The sequence below is a fragment of the Triturus cristatus genome, chromosome 5_1 (assembly GCF_964204655.1).
Source record: "Triturus cristatus chromosome 5_1, aTriCri1.1, whole genome shotgun sequence".
NCBI classification, from domain to species: domain Eukaryota; kingdom Metazoa; phylum Chordata; class Amphibia; order Caudata; family Salamandridae; genus Triturus; species Triturus cristatus.
The window spans coordinates 527,651,310-527,678,217 of NC_140587.1; the positions used below are offsets into that span (position 1 = coordinate 527,651,310).

General features: G+C 42.1%; 1 protein-coding gene across 4 annotated transcripts in view; it reads right to left on the reverse strand.

The window, feature by feature from the left end:
* Positions 1 to 26,908, reverse strand: part of LOC146831152 (uncharacterized) — a 1,851,363-nt gene that overhangs the window by 907,519 nt on the left and 916,936 nt on the right. For all 4 annotated transcript variants that reach the window (XM_085605390.1, XM_085605389.1, XM_085605391.1 and 1 more), the window contains one exon: positions 2,332 to 2,499. In XM_085605390.1, coding sequence (XP_085461516.1) covers positions 2,332 to 2,499 — 168 coding nt within the window. The remainder of the gene's footprint in view (positions 1 to 2,331; positions 2,500 to 26,908) is intronic.

Here is a 26,908-nt window from a genome sequence, read left to right on the forward strand (position 1 = left end):
TGGTGTGGCATCTGCAAGAAAAGCACTGTAGTGTACCACTCCCACCGCCTCCTAAAAATGATACAATAGGAAATAGAGACACAACCAAAAGCAGAGTCAATGCCCAGACACAGAGGAAGGAGCAGCAGAAATAGAGCCAGTAGCAAGAGACGCAGTGACCTCCCAAGAAACAGGCCACAAAAGCTCAAACTAAGAGGCAAGAACAGTAGGAAGGAAGTAGTGTAAAATCCAAGAGATGCCTAAACTCCTAAAACAGACACAATAGTGCCAGTACCCCCTTCTTTTCCTGGCAACAGAGCCCAGCCAAGAAGAAAAGCAGCAGAGATACAATTAAAAAGGAACTGCTAAATCAGTCCCAGCAGGCAGGCCCTTGGAAACCCACACACTAGCCAAAGCCACAGCTCAAAAAGCACTCGCCAAGCATCTGGGCCAGGGAAGAAGCTGTCAAAATCTGCCCTCACCCACCAATAGTGCGGCAAAAGAGGGCGCTGCATCTGGAACTAAAAGGGGAGGAGAAAAAGTTGAGCCTGTGCTCACTAAATAGGGCAGTTTTCAAAGCCAAGAGATGCCCAGGAGACAAAACCAGGCTATACCACCTGAAGATAACTAACCGGGCCCAAGGGGTAACCTACTATACATTAGCTTGCCAAAGGTAGATCAATAGCAAGAAATACTTACCAAAGACGCAGAAACACTGCTGCCAACATGCAGCCTGAGGAAGAAGTCGCCTGTCATCAGATGGAGAAAGACAAAAAATATATATATTCCCCTTTGAAGCCATGGGGTGGAGCAAAGAAACAAATCTGCTGGTGTAGCAAGGTATATTCCTGCCTCAAGGGTGAGGCACACCACCATAAAGTAAGGAGAGGGACAGGCAGGACGAGTACGGAATGAATGGAAAAATAAGTGGTATTAGGAGCTACACAGAAATATTAATAACAATAATGATATCTATTATTATCTGTAATTACTTTAAAAAACATAATTCCAAATTTCAGACTAATTTTTCCATCACTAATTGTAATGAGAAAACATCACTTATTGTAGTAAGTTAATGCAGTCGAGTTGTGACATCACAATGGTTCCTTGTAGAGACAGGAAATAGAACATAATTGCAACTGCTGTTTGCACAACACAAAGGATAACCAGCTTTTCAGTCCTTTCTGCTGAACTATGTTTCCTCAGAGTTCACAGTGATTAGCTAATAAGGCGTCATTCATGGCTTTGTGGATATTTTTACGCCGCCAGTTTTTATTACATAAAAAAGAAAAGCGTGTGCATCTTACCACACATTCAGAATAAGAGACACTTTTGAAAGGGGCCTAATACACTGGCCCTGTACAGGATCCCAGGCTAGGTTCATGCTAAATAAACACCACAAACAGACATATTAAAAAGCTTGAAATGCCTTTTTCAACCAAATACAAGTCGCATATTTGTGTTTCATTTACAGTACAGATTCCTCGTGGATTCTGCACACCTGTAACCATATTACTATAGAACTCATCAATATGAAGCCTTAAAGCACTTAAAAGAGGACTAGATGAAGTGAGATAAGCTTAGCACTTATTAGAAGAAAAGCGCCACGACATTACTTGGAAGAGGCAAGGCACCTCAGTGTTTGAAGAACTATAAAAGGACTCCGCCTTCTACCACTTACATTCCTATAGGCACAGAACGTCCTATGCTAATGGCACTCATGAGGATGAAGCAATCCTGTGGTTTGGAGGTGCTCGGCCAGCCGCTATTGGTATATCAGGTGCTGTACCTCTCCATTCATGCAGGTGCAACACAACACCCTATAGGACTTTAGTGGGCTAGGGGAATACGCGGCTTGCCGGAATGCTCGGGTGTCCCAAATCATTCTGGTAGATGAAGCTGTCGATAGTAATCCTACTCACATCTGCATACTTTAGAGAGATTCTTCATCCAATAAATGGTATCTGGCACATCAGGCACTTGCAACATCACTGCTACTTTCTACTGAAGACAAGCAAATAACCCAGAAACCTATTTCCAGAGATGCAAGAACTGGTCGCACCAACAATGGTGCTAAAAACTCCTCTACTTATGAGCAATTTCACAGCGGTACCAACAATATCTGCCATAACGCTTTGGGGAAACTAGTGCTGAGCTGCTGGCATTGTGCACCCCTCTCACCCCAGTCTGGCAAAGTGTGCTACTTGTCTCTTCTAAATGGATAGCCCTCGCAGAACAACAGGAGTGAGATCCTGCTGAAGGTGCTGCCACCCTTTGCACTCCAGAGCCTCAAGGATTGGTTGGATCACATGTCACGCGCCGCACACATCACTGAACTCTGCTTGTTCTCACCATTTGTGCATCGCTCCTCTGCCTCCTCCTCAGGGTCTCCGCCTCTGCCTCGGTGTCTGCCGCTTGCTGCTTGAGCTGGGCCAGCTGCCTCTGCTGGTCTTGGTGGCGGCTCTGCTCTTGCCGCAGCTCTTCCCGCAGGCTTCTCGCGAGCTCTTCGTACTGCAGCACCTGCACCGCACACAAATACTGCAATGTCACAAAGCAAAGCCACGGCTGCACACCGCACACACCAATCTACAAAACAGTGGCTAGGAAGTTTTGAGCTTCACATAAGAAAACTATCTAAAAGCCTTGGGAGAGAGATGAATGTTTGGCAAGAAGATCATCAAAGGAAGCACCTCAGTTCATGTTTGAAAAATAATCAAAGCTTTCCCTTACCTTTCCCTGCTTTTTTAATGAAACACATTATTCCTTGTTCCAGCGCCTCCAGTAATAGGCGATGTATACGTCTAATTATTTCTTTCCTTCACCTGTGTGAGAATCAATAGCAAGAAGGATCCCACATGATCACACGCGAGATGCACCCCCCCCCCCCAGTTTCTAATTAATGCAAATCACCTGACCTTTTCCTGACAACTCTGACGATGGGTTCATCAGTTTGTCATTAAAATGATCAGCAATCATGCTCCAAACGCACAGGAAACAATATTTTCAGGCCACGTTCCTGGGTGAATGAGGAACGGAAAAGAGACAGATGTTGCTCAGCTGTTAGCACTGATAAAACGAATATAAGCTATCAAGATCTCACTATATACATAGTGCTGCGCACACAAAAGATATGAACAGAATTATGAAAGTGGAGTGGAGAGGCAAGAGTGTCCAAAATCTTCCCTACACGACCATCCATCAGAAGAGGGTGTCCCACAGCCATGCGTTAAGGGCAAAAGCACTGCAGACACATCATCTCCTTAACCCCTTGGCGGGTAGAGAGAATGCGTGGAGGAGGTCTGAGGGTAAATTATGTGGGCACAGAATATGCCCTTTCTAATTTAAAAGCAATGTGCATTACCAGGAGCTCCAAAATATCCTAGTTGCGCTCTGGTTGAAAATTTAGAGGTTTATTTTCCTCAGATCTTTCCAAGTTCTTTCCTGTGACCACTACAGGCTAATGTGCAACCTAGCAGAGCCTTGAGTATTGAAGCATTAGTTCCCTTCTGGAATGACATCCTCCACAACGCGGGGTATGTTGGTAAAGCATTAACCTGAACTAAGGATATAAAATTAGTTTACAGGTCAACATAATGTGTATGCATCACTGGTGTAAACGAATGTATGATGCTACAACGCATATATTTACAATGCATGCCTTTACAACACAGTTTTTACATCGCAACATCCTTTACAAAGCATTCTTTTACATCGCATGCCATTACATCGCATTTTTAGAAACCACCTTTACAACGCATTCCATTACATCGCATTATACCATTACGACGCATACCATTGCATCGCATTTAAGGTAAGTGTTGGATAGTGTAGGGGTAAAAATTACTATTCTAACTCCAGTGAGTGCAACAGTAGGGTAAGTGTTGGATAGTGTAGGGGTAAAAATTGCTATTCTAACTCCAGTGAGTGCAACAGTAGGGTAAGTGTTGGATAGTGTAGGGGTAAAAATTACTATTCTAACTCCAGTGAGTGCAACAGTATGGTAAGTGTTAGATAGTGTAGGGGTAAAAATTACTATTTTAACTCCAGTGAGTGCAACAGTATGGTACGTTTTGGATAGTGTAGGGGTAAAAATTACTATTCTAACTCCAGTGAGTGCAACAGTAGGGTAAGTGTCGGATAGTGTAAGGGTACTATGCATTGTAATGGTATGTGCTGTAATGACTTGCGATGTAATGCCTGCGTTGTAGTGACATGCGTTGTAATGACATACGTTGTAGTGACATGCGATGTAAAGGATGATGCGATATAATGACTGCGTTGTAAATGTAGTGCAATGTAATCACTGCGTTGTAAAGGTTGTTTACCGGTGTAAACATCCAAAGATATAACTTTGCTCTTCACATTACTTGCTCCTTACATGGTTATTGGGGTCGAGGAAACTTACATACACCATATTATTCCTCAAGAAAGACTCTTACTAGGCTCTGTTGGTGCCATTCTCTGTTATTTATTCTCGCAAAGAGAAATGGGGTAATAAGACATCCTGCTGGCTACACCGAAAAAAACATGACTATATTCATATATATACAAGCTCATGAACCAAATTGGATAGCCAAGTCACACATTTGGTAAACATATCAGACAACCTGGAAAACCTGTATTAGACATCACTTCTTCTTACTCTTGTGACTTTCGCAAACGATAATGTGTCATCACTCAGGGACAGAGACAAAAGTCTATCCTTGGTTGGTAGTCTAACAGTGTCTCCCACCTTCCCTAGGGTTACCAAACTATAAGAAGTGGGACAAATAAGGTACATTTGAGCAGTTGTGAGGGACTTATCCCTTTGTTACTTCTCTAAGAATCCACTGAAAAGGGGAGGTGTCTACAATCCTTAGTTGGGAAACCTGTCATTGGTACCTAGCTACAGGCCTATTCTGGATCAGGGTCCACTTCTTGATAAAGGAACAGCCCCCCCCATTTCCTTTATCCCACTCTGGGATTGGGGGCTCAAACAAGTGGTGAACCGGACTGCATCGTCTATCACTGCCATTTAGGGGCCCTTGGACTTTGAGCTGGGATTCCCACCAACCCCTTTTAGTACCCCTCAACGCTATAGACCTTTGAGGTGGAAGAGTATAAGGGAGCCCCAGGGGATTTGGCCAATCTATTTCACAATGCCTGCCTAGATCTAGGAGATATTCATTGTCCTTTTTCTAGTGCTGGTGTGGCCCTGCAAGCAACGTGCCTGCAGGTTCCGAACTACAGTGAAAGCAAACTTTGAGAAATATCTTACATTTCGTGCAATCATATGGACCCCTGCAGGCTCTCAACCAATCAAACAGCTGGAGGCACCGTTATTTCTTGACCCACTAGCTTTTTTCACTCTGAAGAGAGCCCAAAGGTGCACTGCCTTTCCCTGCAATCATTTGCAGGAATGAGCCTTAGTCCCCATGCAATTTCCAAGTAAAAATACTCATACCCTATTTATGAGGTGCCTATACTGCTTTGGAAAGCACTAACGTCTAAAACAGTAGACCTCGAAGCTGGGGAACCAGGTTCGAGTCTCAGCAGGGACGCTCAACATCCTGTGATTCTCCCCCTTGGCTAACAAAATTGATGTGTCCATCTGTAACTCAACTGGCGCTCATGTAAAAGTGCTCTGATACCTTCGGGTCGAATTCACACTATGTAAAACAAAAAAATATATATGTATATTAGAACTACGCCTGGGCAACTATGTATACACGCCAGAGTAATCAGAGCAATTTTAGTATTCATACATTACTATTGTGATACGAAATTACCAAAATTATGCGCTTACCCAAGCTTGAGTAATTAAGAGTAATTTGGGACAAAAATACTACCACAGGAGCACAGGAACAATGAACTAAGAGACAGTGAGCAGCTGCTGGCTGCTGCTTTTCTTCTCCTGCAGCATTTAGTGCTATTTTCTCAGCTCAAAATTCATCCTCTGGCCTATTTTGGACACGAGGATGCATTTTGCACTAAGAAAATAGCGCTAAATGATGGATTATGCTTTTCCCATATTTACGAGTAAATACGCTAGAAAAAATAACACCAGTTATGCACACCCCAAATTAGAACTCATCCATGTCTTGATGTGTTGATGCAGACTCAATGCAGCCTCAATGCAACTCACACGTTCAGAAGCTGCATTTCTGGTACAGAAAATCAAAAAGAACATCTGCAAGCTCATTTTAGAGGCTGAAAAACGTGAAAATGTGAACGGTATAAATGGATAATATATGTGATGAATATATTTTTTTATTTTGAAAATTTGCATTTTTCAGTCAAAGATTAAATATCAATATTTTGGGGTCCATTCATAACGAGTTCCGGGAAAAAGTCCTGATGTAAGTATGCATACACTGTACCAAAACAACAAACATGTAATGTACCTGTGAAAATGTGCAAAACGTGCGCACACTGTATAAAATATGGAGGTGCATGACACTTACTTGTAAATTCTAAATTGGCATGATAAAGTAGATGTCGGCAGACTCTGGGAAATGCAATGCAAAATCCATAACACCCAGGAAGTAATAACTATTTTAGTCATTCGCAAACAACTTGCCATGCAATTCCCACAAATATCTGAGCCCCTAACTCAAAAACAAATGCAGGACGTATGGGAAAGTGAGACTTTTTTCAGGGTGTGCGAAGGAAAAGTGCCACATGCTGGTTCAACGCAGTAAAGAAACAAGCATTTGCAATGCAAATAGGTCTCGCATTTGTAAGTTAGAGCTATTGACGTTGTAAATGGCAAAGTTTTTTACCTACACGTTTTATTTTTGGAGTGAATGTATGTAGTGTGCAAAATCCCTTGGAAAAGTCCTGCACTTCGTAATAAATATATTGAAAAAGACGCAAAGTGTGGATTGTGTCAACAATTGCTTGGCACGTACCTCATGGGTGAAGTGTCGCCACACATGCACACCGTGGTGCTTTACTAATGCGAAACTCATTAATAAAAGTAGTGCTTACAGACTAACCAACGCAATCGGGATCGGAGCTTGGGGTCGAATCCCGGTTTCTCTTTCATTTTCTAGACTATTTGACTCACTCTCCTGCGTATTGGTTATGCCCCAAACACTGGGAGGCAATGAAGTTTGCCAAGGGGGCGGGGGGCATGGGGGCTTCAGGGGTACATGAAAATGTATTCATTGCCTAGTTGTCAAAGGTCGCCCGGTGCTTTTAGTTAAAAGTGTGCAGATTTCATTAAGATATTAAGAGTACTTTACTCGCATCTATGAGAAAATCGACATTAACTAAACAAAATGCCAGAATGTGTGTCAGTTTTCACAGTGTTTTAGACAGTACTGGTTGCTTAGTTTCATTGCATTAATTTTTGTATTTACTCTTTTACACAGCATCCAAAGTAGGTTACCTAACCCCAAACCCCGAGTTGTTAAATGACCCATAGAAGGGAGTGTTTTACAGTTGAGAAAATATGTCCAAATGTAATTTTGGTGGTGCCATGGAATGATCAGCCAATGAGGTACTCGATGAGCAGGTATTTAACTACACGTTCAAAATGTACGGTATTGTGGCTGTTGTTTGTTTGTACACAAACACCTCTCTGAATGTGTTTATTAACACAGAGCTCCATCTACCAGACAGTGCTCACAGAGGGGGCGACTAAAGCACAGAACAAAATGTATTCATTTATCCTGAATGTGAAGGCACATGGAAGGCTTAGATGCCTGCCCGAGAGGCGAGGGATCCCAGCGCTTCTACAGACTCTGCCGTGCTCCTCTGCACCAGCAGGGCACAGCTCAGAATCTGCCGCTTCTGCTAAGAATAGGTGAGGGGGATGAGGTTGGGGCATGCAGGAGTTGCCAGCAGATTTCCAGGTTATTGAAAGTGATGATTCTGACGTGAGGCAATGTAGACTGACTTTGTCTGTATGTCTGCACCAGTCTATTTCTCTACCATCTACCGGGCTCACTGTCATGTATCCATTCATCTCTCTTTGTTAGAGGTGCGCAAGCCAATATATTAATTAACAGGTAGAGCCAGCCGGAGAAGAGCCAAGCATATACGAGCTACTGGGCGAGCCGTGAAAATGATCGGCATGTTAATCATACAGTAAATATGATGTAAATGTGTGATAATGTCTCTTCAGAATTTAAAAAAGTGCATTTCTATAGCGCTTCACCTCAGTACACAAGATTATAGCACTGATTTGAGAGGAAGTTATTGAAAGTGCTCGTTTTAAGCTTGAGTTAAAACACTGCTGCTTCTCCCGCCCGACAACAATGCTGTTTATGAACTAAGAGACGTCAGTTGCCATGCATCCCCCGAATGTTGCCTAGAGTCATATTATATTTAGAGTAACATTAAAATCTAGTTCATTAAACACGAGAAGTTTTTGTACAGCACGCATCTTGAACTCGCATATTTCAAGGTGGCAATAATAAAGATGAAAACGGAAGTGCCGGCAGGCAAGAAAACACGAATGGGAGTGGGGGGGGGCGGGGGAGGGTGAGAAGTCGCAGACTGAGGAAGGGTCGGTGGGGTGGGCGACAGGGAAGAAAATAGTGTTAGGAGTAAAGGGGCCAATAGCCGTGGAAGGATACAAATGATGAATGAGGAGGGACTAACAAGCCTCAAACCAATCGGAAGGCAGCATTTAAGACAAAAGCCAATGAGCAGAGAGTGGGCGGAGCTTCCACGAGACTTTCACACTACAGTATATACTTCATGCCTCGCAAAGCAATGGCAGCGCATTCGCTCTGTAACGCTAGGCAAGACCTGAAAATCAATAGCAAAAAAGAGGCGAAATTCCAAATTTGCTTTAACTGAGCAGAGATGACATTTAGACATAATCTATGTTACTCACTGACGACCACAACTGGAAAACTGTACAGGCATCACCATTGCATTTTGATAGCTTACACATTTCTATTTTACATGGATAATTTACGAGTGGGACATGCAAGCGAAATTTATGTTGTCATAAATTATGCACAAGTATAACATAACTTACTGCATAATTTACATGTCTTCACTTATGCTTCTGTGATATGGCGCAACTGATTTCTGTCAATAAGGAGTTTGTTTTGGATATTTTGGAACAGCCAACATGCAAACAGAACAAAATCGTTCCAGGATCGAGTACTTCCAAAATATCTCGGGGAACTGTTGTACAAACCAACATCACCCGTGGTTAAACATCATGGCTCAATTCAACTAAGGGGGCAAATGCAGAGATTCACAGTGAAACCTGATTTTGGGATATCTGGATCTAGTTCTCAGTTTTATGTCCCAGCTCTAGCTTGCCAACTTGCACCAGCATCTTGTGGAAGAGGGGAGACAGAACGAGAGAACTTTGAGCAACAAACCAACCTCAGAGCTGCGTGCATTCAAGGCAGGACAAGAGACTTTACACGACTTGAGAGACTGGTATTATGTCACTTACTGCTATGTAGGAACAAGGTCTGTTTATCCATGATTCAAGCTGCAGCCCAGAGTCAATGGCAACTAACCAATTAACAATGCACAAATAGTGCCTGAAATGAAGGTGGCAAGATTGCAAATCTAACAAGCATTGATAAAGCCAGTCAAACTGCTTTAATGTGCTAACGGCTGCAATTACAGGCATGCACAAATGCTGTTTGTGGGCACAATCCTTGATTAGCTAGCTCTGTTGGCTTTGTCAATGCTGGAGAAAAAAGAATCCAAAGGCGATAGTTTTCTGGATAGAATTCATACGATTGATAAAATAATAGTATGTGACATAATTTTCAGTTGCACAATAGTCACTCATGCATTCTGAAGGAAGCAATTCCAAATTGGAGGAATGATACACCAAACAGAGAAAATCTACACTAGATGGAACAAAAGCACAGTGTGAATATTGTTTTAGGAATTGGTAAAAGAAGGTCAGTGTTAGCAATTGGGTCTCTAGTTGGCAGAGATATGCACTCTGTCCAAGTAGAGACCATAATCCTAGTCAGGGTAAGCTGGATACACTCTTTAAATTAACCTTTGCTCATCCTCTAGTAGCTTGGTGCAGAGCACGGAGGCTTAATTTTAGAGGCAATGTGTAAAGGATTTGTGCAACACACAACCATAGTAGCACAATGTATACACCACAAAAAGACTCATCACTGCACTGGTTTAGAAAAATAGAGAACATTTATCTGAGTAAAACAAGACCAAAACAACAAACATCTAGTCAGTACAAGGCGAGATATGAAATTGTAAAGAATAATTACAAAACTAGTGCTTAGAAGTCACTAGCGGTAATAAAGGTTTCTTGAGGTCGTGAGGGACTGGTACAAATCCAAAGTTCAGGCTGACCGCGATGAGGGACAGGCAGGCTACAGGACCCAGACAGGTACAGCTGATGAAAAACCTTGGCTGGAGCAAGTGTCGAAGTAGAGAGCTTAGAGGGCCCTCCTCGAGACCCACAAAGGGGGTCCCGTATCATCGCTGTGCTACTTTGAAGTGAATGCAATGCATCATCATCGAACCATGCAGGGCAACTTTGTCAAGCTGCGTAGGCTGTGGATCTATTGTTGTTGAGCAGCCTCAGTGTCAGCATTGAAGGGCGATGTGCCAGAATTTCTCACAAAGTTCAGGCGATGCATCGTTGTTTTCAGAAATCAGCTGCAGAACCCACTTCTGAAGCCTAGGACTGGAGGGGGCACCTCAGGCAAGGGTAGGACTCACAGATGCCAGAGTCCAGCAGCAACCAGCAGAGTTGCAGGAATCCGTTTGTGTTCCTGAGACTTTAGAAAACAGGTGGCAAGCCAGCAATCCCTTGGAGTCCCTCTGGGTTCAAGTGAGAAGGGTGCAGTGTTTGTCCTCAGCAGGGCAGAGATCAGCAGGCAACAGAGCAGCTCAGTAAAGCACAGAGGCAGTCAGTCAAAGCAAAGTGGCAATCCTTACAGCACACCAGACTTTACTCCAGCAGAGTTCTTTCCAGGTCCAGTAGTGTACTGATTTCCGGTTGACAGAGACCCAATATTTATACCCAAAGGCGCATTTGATATAGATGGTGACTTCACAGCAACTCTCTGAAGTGCACAAGGAACCCTTTCAACCCAGTCCTGTCTGCCAGGCTATATGTGGAGGGTAAATCAGTGCTTTGGGTGTGGACAGGACACTACCTATTGAAGTGTAAGTGTCAGCCCTTCTCCTTCATCCCTCCTAAGAAGACCTAATAGAATATAGATGAATGCAGATAAGTGCTCAGAATTCAGTTGAGCCTCACCTTCCAGTGTTTATGGCGGGAATATACAAAGTGTAGCTGTCACCAAGCCCAAATGTGCATTGGAGACAGGCTGCAAAGAACACAGAGTTATACGCAAAGAGAAATGTCCACTTTCTAAAAGAAAAAAGATCAATTGATAGACAGAATGCTAAACAATGTCATACATTCACCCCAGTACAGAGATTTGGTCCTAAATCCATCGTTTTTATTCTCCCCATACCATTCCAGTTTAGACCCAGCCATATGCAAATCAGTCTTTACCCTGTTCCCCATGGGAACAGTCCAGTCCTAAACTGCCAGGCCAGGTCCTCCCTGGACTGGAAACAAGCATCCTAGGACCGGTTTCGGGGTATCACCCCATATCAGCTAGGCTAGCTTGACTCCAGTGGCATGGAGAGCATGGAACCCATGTCTAGGCATGCCTGTTCCACTCGGGGTGACAAATGCAAAAAGAACAATTAATGGAACGAATGCTGAAAATGTCAGATATTCACCCCATTACAGAGATCTGGACCTAAATCCATAGTTCTTTTGCTCCCCATGCCATTCCAGTTTAGACCCAGCCATATGCAAATCAGTTTTGACTCTGTTGCCCATGGGAACAGTCCAGTCCGAACTTCCAGGCCAGGTACTCCCTAGACTGGAAACAAGCATCCTAGAACCGGTTTGGGGTATCACCCTTCATCAGCCCGGCTAGCTTGACTCAAGTGGCATGGAGAGCACGGGACCCATGTCTGGGCATGCCCATCCCACTCAGGGAGACAAATGCAAAAAGAACAATTGATGGACAGAATGCTGAACAAGGTTATACATTCACCCCAGTCCAGAGATCTGGGCCTAAATCCATAGCTTTTCGCTCTCCATGCCATTCCAGTTTAGACCCAGCCAAATGCAAATCAGTCTTGACTCTGTTCTCCATGGGAACAGTCCAGTCTGAACTGCCAGGCCAGGTTCTCCCTGGACTGGAAACAACTATCATAGGACCGGTTTCGGGGTATCACCCCACATCAGCTAGGCTAGCTTGACTCCAGCGGCATGGAGAGCACGGAACCCATGTCCAGGCATACCCGTCCCACTTGGGGTGGCAATTGCAAAAAGAACAATTGATGGACAGAATGCTGAACAATGTCATACATTCACCCAAGTACAGAGATCTGGGCCTAAATCCATCATTTATTTGCTCCCCATGCCATCCCAGATGTGGGTCCCTTGTTCACTTTGCCACTGGATTCAGGTTAGCTTGACTGATGAGTGGTGTTACCCCCAAACCGGTCTCAGGATGCTTGTTTCCGCTCCAGGGAAGACATGGCTTGACAGTTCGGGCTGGACTGTTCCCATGAAGTACAGAATCAAGACTGATTTGCATATGGCTGGGTCTAAACTGGGGTGGCAAAGTAAGCTAAAGAACGATTATCTCCTCATGTTAGCTTTGTTTACCCTAAGTTGGCAGGGTATGCCCAGATGTGGATCCCTTGCTCACTTTGCCACTGGATTCAAACTAGCCTGGCTGATGAGGGGTGTTACCCCGAAACCGATCTCAGGATGCTGTTTCTGGTCCAGGGAATACCTGGCTTGGCAGTGTGGGCTGGACCGATCCCATGAGAGACAGGGTCAAGACTGATTTGCATGTGTCTGGGTCTGAACTAGGGTGGTGAAGTGAGCTAAAGATCGATGATGGATTCAACCCATATCTGTGACAGGAGGTGAGTTTCTGAAAAGTTTCAGCACTTTGTCCATCATCTCCTTATGCTTACTTTCTAAAAATGGCATTCCTAAAATATTAATGTTAAATCCAACTTGACTAGAGGTGATGTTTTTCATTAGCATCCAAACATATGAAACATGAAAAAGCTACTCTTTTCCTATCAGGAATTACTGCTTAAAAGTGTATATGAGAAGTAGGCCTCACAGTAGTGAAAAATGAAATAGGCTGTTTGTCACCACCAGGACATGCAAAGCATGCCAGTACATGCACTACCTTCCATTTATACAGTACCCTGCCCTTATGGATAACTAAGGCATACCTTAGGGGTAATGAATGTATAATAAAAGGGGAGTTTCAAGCTTAGCCAGTAGTTTTAAATGCCAAGTCGAAAGCACATAGAGTTATAAACATGGAGAAATGTCCACTTTCTAAAAGTGGCATTTCTAAAAGAGTAATATTAAATCTAACTTTACCAGTACAGAGGATTTGCCATTACCATTCCAAGCATATGAAACATGAAAATGCCACTCCTCTCTGATCAGCAATCACAGCTTAAATGTGTGTTAAGAAATTCCCAATGCTGGCCTATGTGAGGAGTAGGCCCCACAGCAGTGAAAAATGAAATAGGCTGTTTGTCACTACCAGGATATGCAAAGCATAAGAGTACATGTCCTACCTTTTACTTACATAGTAACCTGCCCTTAGGGCTACCTAGGGTCTACCTTAGGGGTGACTTACATGTATTAAAAGAGGAGTTTAAGGTCTGGCAAGTAGTTTTAAGTGCCAAGTTGAAATGGCAGTAAACTGCACACACAGGCACTGCAGTGGCAGACCTGAGACTGGTTTGAAAGGCTTTTTAGGGGGGTGGCACAATTAGTACCACAGGTCCACTAGTAGATTTTGAGTTATAGTCCTTGGGTATATGGTATACCACTCCCCAAGGCACTTACAAGTAAATCAAATATGCCAAACATGTATAAATCAATTGTACCATGTTTAGAGGTGAAAGTGCATGAAATTTCACACTGGTTAGCAGTGGTAAAGTGCACAGAGTCCTAAAGTAATCAAGAGAGTCAGAAAAAGAGGAGGAGGCAGGCAAAAAGTTTGGGGTGACCCTTCAGAGAGGGCCATTTTCCAACAATTAGGCAGACAGCTGTGCCATCAAGCCAAACCTAAAAACATGTAGCAATGTGTGTTAAAGGTGAAATTGAGGGATTTGAGATTAAATGTGTGCAACAGTAAACAAAATTGACATTTTTAAATTAAAGGTTAAACATACTTTCATAGTACAACTTGAGTGTCAGTGAATCACTCAAAAATACTACAATAGAGAAAGTTATTGAGGCATCACGTCATGTTACCCAACCAGAGTAGAGGTGGGCATCCTTCATTGCAATAGATTCTTAGATTGGAATGATGGTTCATGGGTGGCACTATAGGTGCTGAAGATGGGTAAACAAACAAACATAAACCAATGTTAACATGTACCACAATAGTCTACTTGAATCAACGATTAATACAGACAACAATGCTGCTCCAAGGCTGACATGTTTCTAATGTGAGCTGAGACAGTCAAGAGTTTCAGATTACAGCTGTGAATGACAATATGGCGTTTTTTGCAAAAATGTCCTTTTGGCCCTTAGTGTGGATAATCCTTGCACCGTTTCTGTTGTGTTAGCAATCCTGCAGGTTGCTTCCCCAGGCGCTGATCAGCTACTCTAAAAGCAACATCTCACTCTGGTTCAGCATGTGAGAGTGGCCTGTGATTAGGAAAAATATTAGTTTACAATAGGACTGGACTTCAAATCTTCCCAGTACCAAATGAGCCCCAAATTATCAGCCTGTGTTGAATGAATTCTCATTGAATCAAGACAAAGGAATCTAAGTAAAGCCGCTGATTAAGATAACACCCGGCAACTACAGGCTACATTTCTGCTAGTTTTACTGGTCTGTTCTGCTTAGGGTGAGCACCAGGCAGTGTGGACATGGTTAGGCTCCTTGAGGTTATTCAAACGGAATCTTTCACTAGCACTAAGTCACTTTTACATTTGGATTACTTCTTTTGTACAAGCTAAAGGTTAACATCAATGTTTGAAAAAAGGAAGAAAGCTGCTGAAGACCACAGATTGGTCACACTGCTGGACATTGCTAGTGATTCGCCCATCTAATTGCTCATGTAGTTTGGCTAATTTAAAAAATATGAGCCATTTGTGGAAACACAAAAATGAACAGATGATCAATGGCATACAGCCACTGATAATTACTGTGGACCACGTTCCAGTGCATCATTTTTATGCACACTAAGCTAACTGTGGAAAGAGGGGAGAGGAGTTGGCCTAACGGCTAGGGCGCTCGACCTCGGAGCTAGGTTCGAGTCTCGGTAATGACGCTGAACTTACTGTGATATTGGGCAAATCACTTAATCTCACCGTGCCTACCAAAGAATGAATGTGTGTCCTCATGTAACGTAACTGGTGCTATGTAATGCGCTCTGATACCTGATTGGATTCGGGTCAAGTTCGCGCTATATAAAATTCTGCAACAAAAAATTTTTTTAAAACTGTACAGGAGTTATTAGGGCTAAAAGAGCTGGTCTGACTTTGGAGTGTTGTCAATTGATTTGCCATACTTTACACGTGATTATTTTGTGCCAATCGGATCAACTGAAATGGGCTGTCTCTATTAATGTTAGTGCTCCTTTTAGGTTTGACGTATTGTTGCAGTGGTGTCATTAATGGCAAACATAGTGTATTCTGTACAAACTCTAAAGGGCTGTGATTCACCTAAGTACTGAGAGGCAAAGCCAGAGTCTATGACACTGGTCAAAGGGTGTAGCTGAAGTAAGCAATGCTACATCTAAGGGCTTGAGGATGAGAGAATGAGACAAACTAAGTGCTGAGTACATGAAAAAAAGAGGTCAAAAGATGGACCAGCAAATTTACTAGGTTTACTTTCCTATGTTATGATATGTTAAGAAATCTTGATGAAGCGCACATTCACTAATGATTTATTGGTGGTGAAATAAGGACACTAGGCAGCAGAGTTTCTTCGTCCTCAAAATAGCTATGATCCCAAACATTCATGAGAATGCCTCAACCTACCTTCAAGTTATTATTATGCTATGTAATTTGTAGAGCAGGCTGCTTCCTACAGGTATCCTGGTGCCAAGTAACCAGGCAACAGGTAAGTAGTTAATGAAGAAAGTACGGAGATAATAATTTAGCAAACTGCCACGTCTTAAGTCTCTTTCAAAAAGTGAGATGGTCAGTCTCAGATTGCAGACTTTAAGGCAGTAAGTTCCAATCACTGATAAAGCTGAACACTCCAAGTCTCCTGCGTATCTTGCTCAGAAAATAGTGGTTTCCGGAGGAAATAGACACTCCCGGTTTGCCAGGGATTATGTGTTGAAACCCCCCCTCTTCCGGAAGAAGAAAACATACAACAGAGCTTTCTCTGGGGCTGCCCTCAGAATCTGGAACTCGCTGCTGCCTTACATCAGAAGAATACCTTCTCTATCAAGATTCAAAAAGGAAGTGAAGACTTTCCTAAGGGGCATATTCCTACCCTAATCTTTCTCAGCGCTTCTGCAGTTTCAGCAGTCCGGCGATTTGCTTTATCTTGTACTTGAACTCTTCTAGGATTGCCACCTCTGCTGTCATATATGTAAACCACGTGACTCCTTTTTCAGTGACGTTGCCTACCACTCTGCATTCTTTTCTACCGCACTGTCACTTTAAGGGCAAAGGCTGGTGCCTGCAGTCTCCCTCTGATCTAGCCAACGTCCTCCTGCTATCTCCCCAACTTTACTCCTATTCGCCACCCCTATTCCCTGTGTACAACCTGTTTTTCCCTGCACTGTTTTATCATGTTTGCCTGCTGCAACTTATATCTAACTTGTTTTTGCTAATTCTTGTAAATGACTTGCTACTACTGTAAAGCGCTCAGATACCCTAACGGGTCATGTCCGCGCTATAAAAACACTAAATAAATACTATCACTTGGTAGACAGTGAAGGTCTCTAAGAATAGTGGACATACAAGTTCTTTTTTAAATGAACAATAGAGTCTGTACAACCAGTTTTGTATGGTGTAATCTGGCTAGATTATAATTGGGTAGACCCAGAAACTGCATTACAATAATCCAGTCTGAAAAGTATGATAGCTTGTACCACAGTTTTAAAGCTGGCTACTGATAGACAATGGCAGATTTTAGCAAGCAATTTCAAATAATAGACGCAAGGAAACGGGTCTGTAGTTGTGCAATCTAAAAATAAAAAAGGCATCAACAATGACCCCAAGATTTTTCTTTTCCAAAACAGGACTAATGGTATTGCAAATTTGCTTCTGGCAAAAATCTGCCTACCATATCCCTGGGGGCACTAAGATCATGATTTCCACTTTTTCAGAAGTTTAGCTTTCAATCATTTTAGATGTCCAAAAAGGGATGGGTGTAGGCAAGTTTGTTAAACCATTCCTTAGATGAGCCATTGAAATTCTCAAGGCGAATAGCAGCTGGGTGTCATATGCATAGGACAAGAAGGTGAAGAAAAATGGTTTAAAATCTACCAAATTTGCTAAATGTGTGATAAATTGTGACAATTCTGCATTATTACTGCCAACATGCTACACAGCCATAAATGACATGTGAGCACTGACCAGTGTCCTATGACTGCTAGGGCATTTATTCTTCTCACTACCCCATCATCTTCATAGTTACATAGAACCCCGATCAATGGTGTCAGTGTTTTTAAGAAAATACTGATCTTTTTATTAGAAAACAGAGATTGTCTGTGGAAGAGGGATACCAGACTAATATCATTGCGTGACATTAAGAATCAGAAGGAAAAAAACTAGCTTGGCTGAGTCAGTTATAGATCGGAGAGGGTATGCACAATCAATCGTAGTCTGGTCTGCACCATATAACACCATTGAACTGCAATTTGGTGGTATATCGACCAGCACTGAGTGAAAGCCCTCAAAGCATTGTGGTGAATATCCTCAAGAGTTCACTGAGATAATTAAAAAGGCTCTATTTTACTTGAATGTCCGTTACCACAATGTCCCTCTTCCTCATTGTAATACTTTAAATATTAGAATGAGAGCAGAGTCCTAATAAGAACAAAAACGAGTTCAGCAGAGTAACGGAGTGAAGGCAAAATGTTTAGGGCAATACCATAACATGTATGTCAGGTCTAACAATGGTTCATCAAATCCCAACAGATAACCTTAGAAGGCACCGATATTAGTATGATGCCACAAACAAAAGGGACACACTCTTGCTCCCCCTGGGGTCAGAATGTGCTCATCCTGCCCCCTTATATTTTTTTAATTCAATTTCAGGATGCAGGGACCATGTCCCTTAGTCCTGTAAGGGCAGCCACAACAAATTGTTCAGGTTGTGGCCAGCTCCTCAGGTTTGACTAGTCTGCTTGAAAATGTCCAATAAAAGCACAGCAGGACACCAACAGTCCAATTGTTAATCACTTCATGACCTGTGAGCCCCTCTTTGAATACAAATTTCTTGAAAACAGCTGACAGATTTCCACCAAATCACAGAAAAGTACGCTTTCTTATAAAAGTTCTAACTTTTTGCCAAATTTTGTGTAATTCTGGTCAGCCATGTTTTCTGTAGCTGCAACAGAAGTTTCCTATGGGAATAAACATGGGAAATCAATGCTTAGGGACCCTCCCTTTTTCTTGGTTCCCACAAGACGGAGCACTCCGATTATTTACAGGAAGGAGCTGAGGTGGATGAATTTATATATTGCAAAGATTTGAAATGATTTGTCGAATGGCACCCCTTTTATTAGCAAAACAAAAAACGCTTCTTATGGAACTTCTGACCTAATTATAACCATGAAGTGGCCACCATGGTATGCAAGGAATAGCCAGTTTTATGCTGAGGATGACCACGTGAAAGCCAAGGATGCTGAACCGTACACCAAGACTGGCCACCAGTACGCCAGGATTGGCCTCTTACATGCACACACACACAAGCACAGATACTTCACCACTACCACTAAGTGGCACTTAATTATGTAGCTCCTCCACTATGATCGCACTGTGCACTTCCATGTTTTTCAGTGGCACTTCTTATTCTCACAAACACAGTTTGAATGACAGCACAGACCCGCAACATGTTCAAACAGTAGGTGCATGGTTCTTGACTGTACTGCATGCCTGACACCGTCGGTTAGAAAATTCTGAAAGAAAGGATGAGTGGATTGATGGTCTTGGGTGACCAGTACAATATAGCATTATAGCCTACTGCTGTTGGCGATACTGGTTGTTGAAGGGCCCAATCCAAAGTTATAGGCCCAAGCCTCAATTCACCCACTGAGGGCAGAATGTCCTTAACTAAAAAGGGAGAAACAGAAAATCAAATGTTGGGATATTGGAGCAGAGTGCCTGTATCAGAAATTACTGGCCCTGAGTCACTTCATTGTCATCAATGGAGCTCTTAACATTCCATAATGTTCTAATGTCCGCTGCATCAATCCCAGGTGTCCAACAGAACCGTTCTTGTACCGGATCCACAAAAAACACAAACTGTTCAGGTGCCATTGGGTGTTTGGGTCATTATAACCTACTCTGTTTAAATGGCTTAGATTCACTAAGGGAGTGTACAGCAACAGCAGAAAAAGCAAACAGTGTGAATAAACACCTTTGCGATTGCTCAAAAATCAGTACTGATTCCTGAGCAATCCCTGACGGCATGTGTTCACTTAATTCTCGCTCACAAGTGAGAATAGATTGGTGCCTTTCGATGACCACGTTTTTGGTCAGATATCTTCACCCTGATATCTGAAGTATTCTATGGACAGTACTACATGGGTTGTTATTATCTAAGCATAGTCCTGAGGATGGATTCATTTAATTAATAATTTTTCAAAAGACCAAAACTTTGACGTGTTTCTATTTCTTGCCAACTAAAATAAAGCTTCAATTGAATAGGTTTCATCTGCGGATTTCTTTTCCAAAGGATTACTCGCTACTAATGGGCTGGTATTTGGCAGGGGTGTGTCAATATTCACCTGACCCTTGTTCAATGAACTGTCTAAAGAACTTATTGAGGGTCATCTGAGTGTTGCATGCTAGAAAATCATCTACTGGGTTGGAACTAGGTCATGCAATTTTACTTCTCAATGTTATTTGTTATAATTTGTTGAAATTAATAAACTGTTGTTAGTCCTGACATTCATAGTGTACTCTTCCCCCAAACGTGTTGCTTTCACTCTTATTTTCTGAATTTGTTTTTGTTGGCATTAGGAATCTGTGAACTTTACCACTACTAACCAGTGCTAAAGTGCTTATGCTGCTCTCCGCAGAAACATGGTAAATTTAGCCTGATTGGCACATTTAATTTACTTATAGATTCCTAGTATTTGGTATTGCATGTACACACAGCTTGTAAAATAAATGCTGCTAGTGGGCCTACAGCACTCCTTGCGCCACCCACTACAGTAGCACTTTAAAACATATTTCAGGCCTGCCATTACAGCCTGTAGTGCAGTTTTAAGCAATTCCACCTGGCCTAAACATTCCTTTTTAATACATATAAGTCACCCATAAAGTAGGCCCTAAAGGCCCATAGGGCAGGGTGCATTATATTTAAAAAGTAGGACATGTGTTGTTACGCTCTACATCTTCTGGTAGTGAAAAACTCCTAAAGTCAGTTTTCACTGATATAAGGCCTATCGCTCCCATTGGACAGCATTGGGTTACATTATTACATTTGATAAGTGCTAACTTTTGATTGGGAACAGCTAGGGATGTTGTTTCTACTTAAATACATTGCAATATAACCCCTCTTTGATAATAAAGTCGGATTGTAAGTTACAATTCTGGAAATGCCACTTTTATAATGTTGCAATTTACTTGTCCTAACCATTTGGTGCCTGCTTCCAGTGCCCTGGGACACGACTAAATATAGCTTAGCAGTTGGACTTTGTATATTCCTCCCAGACAGTGAAACAAAAGGGGACCAGAGGTGTTGGCAGGAGGGGCCATCCTGGCAGGATGTCTGGGGACAGAATGTTTCCCTATTCCACTTCCACTTCAAAGGGTTACCTTCAACACACATACAAAGGAACCTGATGTTAGCCTTTACTCAACCCAACTTTTTGAGGCCTTGTCAGGGGAAGAGAAGAACTTTCCAGAACTAGGTGTGGGGGTAGCATAGGAAATTTCTCCACTTCACAGGCTGGTACCAGGTATAACTATTGGACTCTAGGAACACCCCCTCTTTATACTCCTGGACCTGTGGAAGACTTCAGAAAGACTGCCTTGTTCTCAGAGGACAGCCCTGTTGCTATCAAAGGACTTCCCTGCTGCACAAAGCTTGCCTTTCTCCCCAGAGGACTGACATGTTGCTTGAAGGCCTGCCTTGTTGCTTTAAGAAGAACTGGGCCATCTTCCCAGGACCAACAGATGTAACTCCAAGTGCTACTTGGCTGGCCTCCTGTGTGAGCTACAGCAACATAACAAGCTCCAGGGTAATTGAACCCTACACATGTCCTCCACTTGAGTAAGTCCTAAGCTCCCAAGTGGTGCACCCAGGTTGGATGTAGTGCTCCTGCCTAACCCTAAAACATGGGACTTAAAAGAAATGTCATCAAAAAGTGCCTGTAGAACCGCAAAAAGACCAAGACCTACCTGCCAGCCAATTCACCCAAGGTGCACGACCGTGTTGGCCTGAATTTGCTGTAGCTCTTCCTACATTCTTATCCGCAGCAACATATCTTGATAAGTGGAACCTCTCAGTGGTGGTATCGGACTTCGTGGAGCCCTCTTCATCTGCAGCTACATCACGCTAAAGGTTTTCTACTTCCAAAAAGTTGTCTAAGTTCGAAGGTAAAAATCTTCACATTGCTCAATGGCGACAGGCTCCCGTGGCCTGGAACTCCAGCCTTTTCTCTCCAACGTTGATGGCTTCATACAGACTTCATTCAGAGTCCCCCAGTGATGACAACTCCTCCTCAGGAACAGCCTGCTTCCTATCACCGCTGAAGCTGAACTCATCTCCTGGACATTTCTGCAAAACAAATTCTAAATCTGCAGGTAACCCGAGACCAGGCCCATTCCACCACTTGTATCCGGCCCATGCTCCATCGTGGTTAGCCATAACTTTTGACTTTGCCCCAATCTCACCCAAACAGACCCTTTTCAACTTTGATCATTTAGACAGTTTTTCACACTAAGAATTTCAAAAATGCATAACTTCGGTTCTACTGACTGGTTTTAATTCATTTTGGTGCCATTTCTTAAAAAGTATCATTTTTCTAAATTGGTTTGGGATTTTTCTTGTGTTGTATTTTCAGTTTATTACTGTTTGTGTAATGCATACATAATTAACATAGTGCCTATAAGTTGAGCCTAGCTACCAGAGAGTTATGCACATGTTAATTTTGTGACTTTTGTGGTTCACTGGACATGGATTGTGGCTGTTGCTTCAGTAGGGTTTCAACCCACTGAACCAATTACCCAATTACTTACAACTGTCTTATTTTACGTGATTGCCTCTGCATATATTTTCCTTAATTTAATTGAGTTACCATGCAATCATAACAAGAAGTGAATGAGTTATGAATGTTTAATCCTGTTTTATATGACCTTTGTATGTGTTTTTGAATGATCTCATTTGCATGTTTTGTTGTTGCTGTATCCTCCAACCCAAGCTTACAAGGGGTTATTGATTTGCTCTTTACTTTCTTGACTTTGGGAGTGTGGCATTATGGAACCAAACTCCATTAATTTCCTGAACCCCAATATCATATGAGCTCCAAAATTTACCTTAGGCAGTTCAGCTGTGTGACTCTTATTTATGTAGCAGTAAGAGACTAAATCTCAATACAAAGAAAACTGTGAGTTTGAGAGACTAAGTGACCTTAGTACAGCTACACCATCAATACTAAACAACGAACGTGTTCCTACCAAAATATCACACTGGATATATGCATGCATTAAAGATCTACGAATGCATCAAAGGTTCCCATCACCCACTTGAAGTGGCTTGCTTCATCATTTGGGAGACCAGGGACTATCTGAGAACCAGATGCCACCAGGTGAACGTGGGTCAAGGTTCAAAGTTTGTCCCGGATGCAACTATGACAATGTTGCTCCAATGGAAGAAACCACTCTGGAAAATGGTATGGGGTGATGTGTGCAGTGCGAATAAAGTAAATGTGATACGATAAAATTGGAAAACAAGGCACAGAAAATTATTTATTAAAGTGCTGCCTTGATACCAAATTAAAACAGTGCTTGTAACAGTTTTAGCAAATAACTGTGTTGGAACTGGTCTACATGTTTCAGCTTTGGGTAAATTGTGCCCCAGCTTTCGTCAGGACCATTATGAGCTACTGCATATTATATGTGAAAAAAAGGTAAATCATACAACCTGCACCTGTGATAGGTGTGGGAGAAATTACCTATAAAAGTGGAGACAAACACAATAAAAATAGTATAACAGAGGTGAAGCATTGTAATTGATAGGTCACACAGCGCATAAAGTTGTTGTTCAATTATGCAAAGTACATATTAGTATAAGCACCCCTTCAAAACAATAAAGATGCTGATGATTTTACACTTACCTGAATAAATCTGGGTATTCGCCTCGCCTCACCTGGCAACTGCTCAGGCTTCAGGAGGCACCGCTCTAAGAGATAAATAAATAAGAGGCATGGTCCAAGTTTAGAGTGACACAATACCTAGAAAAACGAAAAACGCTTATCCTTTAAAACCAAAAGGCAGAGGAACCAGGAGTCTGACCCTGAGAAGAGACAAAGCCCTATCTGAGCGTCATGTCCGGGTCTTCCTGATGGTTATTTTGTGGTAAATAGAACCTACTGTAGTGTTGGTAGACCGTGTCTACACTCGAATAAATGATATGTACACAAACACTTGCTCGCATATGCGGTATCGTGTCTCGTGTTAATGAGTATATACGAGACGAAAGAACTAACTACGACTCTAGTCCTATAGAGTGTTGAAGATAACCGTATGATATTCAGGTAGAGACAGTAGTGTTCGCTATCTTCATAGTGGGGTAATCTATCTCAAAACCCCGTCTCTTGAATAGGAGTGTAGCCTCTGTGGTAAAAAGCCAGTGACTAACAGGCGAAAGGGTCATGTGTTCGGTTCGAAATAGCGTACAGTACAAAACGTGTGCGCACAGATCTTACCTCTCCGTCGGTACCTCAGACGGCTGCTGAGCCAGAGGGGGAGGTGAGCGTTCATGGTGGCCTCCGTCTTTATACAACACTAAAAGGGGATGTCGGGTCAGCGTGGAAGGAAGGCGTGGAGATGACGTCATTACACGTGACCCAAGTGTCATGGGAGTTGTAGTCGTTTGTCCCAGAACTACGGGAGACCCTATCAACCTGAACAATAGTAGTTCGTAGAGATATACGGGTGTATTCGAATGGTATCAAGTGGCCTATTGAAATCAAAATTGTCCGTTAATATGTAGTTTTGAGTAATCTCGAGGGGGGCGCGCATTGATGACACAACTTCATGAAGTACAGCCCAGATTGCTGTGGGAAATGTAGTAATTGTATTAACATAGCACTCATTACCCCCGACAAGGTGTTGACGTGCTTTTTGGCAACTAGCATGCTACTCCAAAATCCGAACGTGTATTAGTGGTGGATTAGTAGAGAAAAAATGAATAGCTATTAGGAGTGTTAGGTGTGGTAGACATGTGAGGTTTCGGAGGAGTGTTGGAGAGCCTGTTAGTTGGATGAATATGATAAAGGACAGATAGAAGAGGGAAGAGTTTGGAGAGGGTTATTTGGGAGTTCATAGTAGTAAAAGAGGTTTGGGATGAGTAAGAGAGTGGAGGTAGGGGATATTTTGAAAGAGGAATAGGATGAGTCATAGAGTGATGGTTTGAGGAGATTAATTAACTTTTCATTTCTCTGTCGTGGGAAGAAAATATATAAATATGTAGATACATACCACACATAAGATGTATACATACATAGAGATTTTAACATGATACACATATAGAAAATAATTGGGAGATATAAAATTGTCATAGCTAAAGTCCCACATGTTCCTGCATGGATACATATTCACAAACTCCGGCTTTCATTTTGCTAAAAATTAAGGCTTTGCTTATTTGTTATTTTTTAAAAATTATATTTGTACCCCGATATTTCAGAAGTGAAGCACTTATAGACATAAGTGCTATAATCACACTTACACATTGTGACCAAATAGTGTTATTATAGGAAAATAAACCCATAAGCATATATTCATCACCTTATATGTAATTGATGTATTGATCTACTTATAAATGGATATAATCATAAAGATATACATATATGAATGTTTATATGTATGTTATTTTAAATATATTCATTTTGTATTCCACTAGAAAATATACAAAATATAGAGAGAAATACATACCCATATTACTTGCATGTTTTTCCCATTAATCGATTAGTATTAATTTGTTTATTTTCGATTGATGTATATATGATTTTTCAAATAATAAGTGTATTGAATAGTTACAAATTATACATATTTTCTATTTAATCATGGTTATATGTTGTGATACACGTGTTCATAAATAGAGACCCATAAGCATGTAGTCAACTACTTGTATTATGTTTATGTAATGACCTATATACATTTCAAACATGAATGTAGGGAATGTATAACGTTTAACCATGAGTAATATAAACATTCGTTAAGCATAAATATAAGAAAGTTTACATATATATATATATATATATATATATATATATATATATATATATATATATATATATGTATATATATATATATATATATATACATTGGGTGGGGCAGATACGGGACGATATGAAGCTGACACCAGTGCAGGTTGGTGTGCTTCAGCTCTTATTTGACTGCTAGGAAGTGGGGCAGGTCCCTTTCAGGACTTTTGAACATCCATATTATGGTTTTATGCAAGGATGTAAAGCGCACCCACTTGGGGAATACTGTGCGCACTGAAACACCCAGATGGTTATTGAACCGCGCCCACTGTGGCAGGTGTTTATAATTGACTGTGCGCGGCAGCGCTTTCATCTTTTACCTCGCCACTGAAGAAAGGTTATTCCTGAAACGCGTCTGCCGAATCATTTTTGATGATTTGTTTCCTGATATGGTGCCTGCTGGCGAGCAATCAATAAAGAAAAGTGAGCTTTATTTAAATCGTGTGGCCTCACCTCAAATGGGTTCCTGTTTGTGATGGAGATGTATATATGTAAATCTATCTATATATTACCTACTGGCGGTTGCCAGTAGGTAGTTATAGTTAGGATCTATTTTCCGTAGGAAATTCGCAACATTCTATTCCCAATAACTTTGGCGCCGGTTGACGAATCTTTGCGAACTTTTCAAAACTCGTGGGGCGCTCCGGTCCGCTCCTATCTTGAAAGTTTCAGGGTGATTCGTCAAGCAGCGGCTGAGAATAAAGGGGGTCCCAAAACATGTTTTCCCCATGCAATTTCCCATATGAAACTTTAGACACGGCTACAGCCCGAACTGCTGAACGGAATTACATCAAATTTGGCAAGAAGGAAGCCTTTGGTTCAGAAAGATCCCTTTTTGCTAAATGGTGTAAATCCGTTCAGCAGTTGCTGAGAAAATCAAAATTAAAAAAGTTTCGATATCTATGGCCGCGCAGGATCCGCACACCCTCCCGATCACGAGCTAAATGCTAATTGGCTGTCAACACTCCAACGCAGGAAGTGTTGGCAGCCATCTTGTGCCTCGGTAGAACCGAGGAACAGGAAATAAGTCAAACAAATGCTAAAAAGAGGAAAGGGGGCAGGGTAGAAACACCCTGCCCCCCTAGGCCTGCTTAGAAAGTCCCACAAACACCCCCAGGGCCCCCCCCCCCAAAAATGTTTTTTTTTAAATCGGCAAATTGCACGACGGGTCCGGGGATCCAGCCACGGAAAAATAAACAAAGCACGGGCTCCCGCGCTTCGTTACTATTTAGCCCCCGGGTAGGCCAAGTACCGGGGCAATATCTTTATTGTAATG